We start from the raw sequence: 2041 nt of genomic DNA on the forward strand, positions 1-2041 counted from the left end.
AGAGCAGATCATTTATTACCTGAGCAAGAAATTCACTGATTGTGAGAAGAGGTATTCTCTGTTGGAACGCACCTGTTGTGCCTTGGCTTGGGCTGCGCGTCGTCTTAGGCAATACATGTTGAGCCACACTACTTGGTTGGTATCTAAAATGGATCCAATTAAGTACATATTTGAAAAGCCTATTATGACAGGGAGAATTGCTAGATGGCAGGTGCTATTATCTGAGTATGATATCATACATGTCACCCAGAAGGCAATAAAAGGAAGTGTCCTTACCGATTATCTTGCCAGCTAACCGGTAGACAAAGGAGATTTGATGAATGAAGAATTTCCCGATGAAGGAATTATGATGATATCTCCAAGCAGTAAAATAGAAGGAGATAGATGGACTTTGGTGTTCGATCGGGCTTCCAATATACTTGGGCACGGAATATGGGCAATATCGTAGAGTATGAAGCATGTGTCTTGGGTTTGGAGGCGGCCTTTGAGTCAAAAATTAATTCCATAGAAGTATTCGGAGACTCCGCTCTGGTGATTCATCAAGTAAAAGGGGAATGGGAGACTAGAGACACTAAGTTGATACCATATAGAGATCATATCAAAAAATTGATCGACCAATTCGAGAAAATAGACTTGTACCATATCCCAAGGGAAGATAATCGGTTGGCTGATGCCTTGGCAACTTTGTCCTCTATGTTCCAGATAGGTGAAAAGGAAATGCTAGTTATCAGAACATCAAGCAAAGATCAACCAGCATACTGTTGTGAAATCGAATCTGAGTCTGATGGAAAGCCTTGGTATCATGACATAATGACATACCTCAAGAGCAAAGAGTATCCTCTCGAGGCCACGGAAAATGATAAAAGGACTCTACGAAGGTTAGCTATGGGTTTCTTTCTAAACGAAAATGTGTTGTACAAAAGAAACCATGATATGACGCTACTAAGATGTGTAGAAGCCAAAGAAGCAGAGAAAATCATCCAAGGAATACATGAAGAAATGTTTGGGACTCATACAAATGGGCACTCAATAGCTCGGAAAATTATGAGAGCAGGCTATTTCTGGTTAACAATGGAAAGTGATTGTTGTGATCATGTGTAGAAATGTCACAAATGCCATATTTATGCTGACAATATTAATGCACCTCCCAACATGATAAATGTTTTGTTTGTGCCCTAACCATTTTCTATGTGGGGTATGGACGTTATCGGCCCGATCGAACCAAAAGCTTCCAATGATCATCGTTTCATCCTTGTTGCAATTGACTACTTCACCAAGTGGGTCGAGGCGAGTTCATATGCCAGCGTGACTCGTAAGGTGGTGCTCAAGTTTGTAAAAAAGGAGTTGATTTGCCGCTATGGTTTACCTCAGAAAATTATCACGGATAATGCTACCAATCTCAACAACAAGATGATGACAGAGATGTGTGAGGAATTCAAAATCAAACATCACACCTCTTCGCCCTACAGACCTAAGATGAACAGAGCAGTGGAAGCAACAAATAAAAATATAAAGAAGATAGTCCAGAAAATGGTGGTGACGTACAGAGATTGACATGATATGTTACCCTTTGCACTTCATGGTTATCAGACTTCTGTCCGCACATCAACTGGGGCAACGCCCTACTCTCTGGTTTATGGGATGGAAGCAGTGCTACCGATAGAAGTCGAAATCCCATCATTAAGAGTGCTTGCGGAAGCTGAATTAGAAGAGGCAAAATGGGTCCAAGCCCGACATGACCAGTTGAATCTTATTGAAGGAAAAAGGTTGGCAGCCATATGTCATGGTCAATTATACCAGAGAAGGATCATGAGGGCACATGCTAAAAAGGTGTGCCCTCGAACATTCAGGGAAGGTGATCTAGTACTCAAGAAGATTTTACCTATTCAAAAGGATCACCGGGGAAAATGGACACCCAATTATGAAGGTCCATATGTGGTAAAGAAAGCCTTCTCAGGTGGAGCTCTCATTCTGACCAACATGGACGGAGAAGACCTTTGTCTCTCTGCAAAATTCTGATACAATGAAGAGATACTATGCT

At 41.4% G+C, this 2041-nt stretch overlaps 1 protein-coding gene across 1 annotated transcript; it reads left to right on the plus strand.

Moving 5' to 3' along the window:
* LOC109330893 lies at positions 385–1101 on the plus strand. Its single transcript, XM_019565162.1, has one exon. The coding sequence runs from the start codon at positions 385–387 to the stop codon at positions 1099–1101; it is 717 nt and encodes a 238-aa protein (XP_019420707.1).

Source organism: Lupinus angustifolius, chromosome LG17 (genome assembly GCF_001865875.1).
Source record: "Lupinus angustifolius cultivar Tanjil chromosome LG17, LupAngTanjil_v1.0, whole genome shotgun sequence".
In the NCBI taxonomy this organism is placed as follows: Eukaryota; Viridiplantae; Streptophyta; class Magnoliopsida; order Fabales; family Fabaceae; genus Lupinus; species Lupinus angustifolius.

Coding starts and splice junctions, on each gene's coding strand:
- LOC109330893 (XM_019565162.1), top strand. CDS start 385: ATGGACTTTGGTGTTCGATCGGGCTTCCAATATACTTGGGCACGGAAT.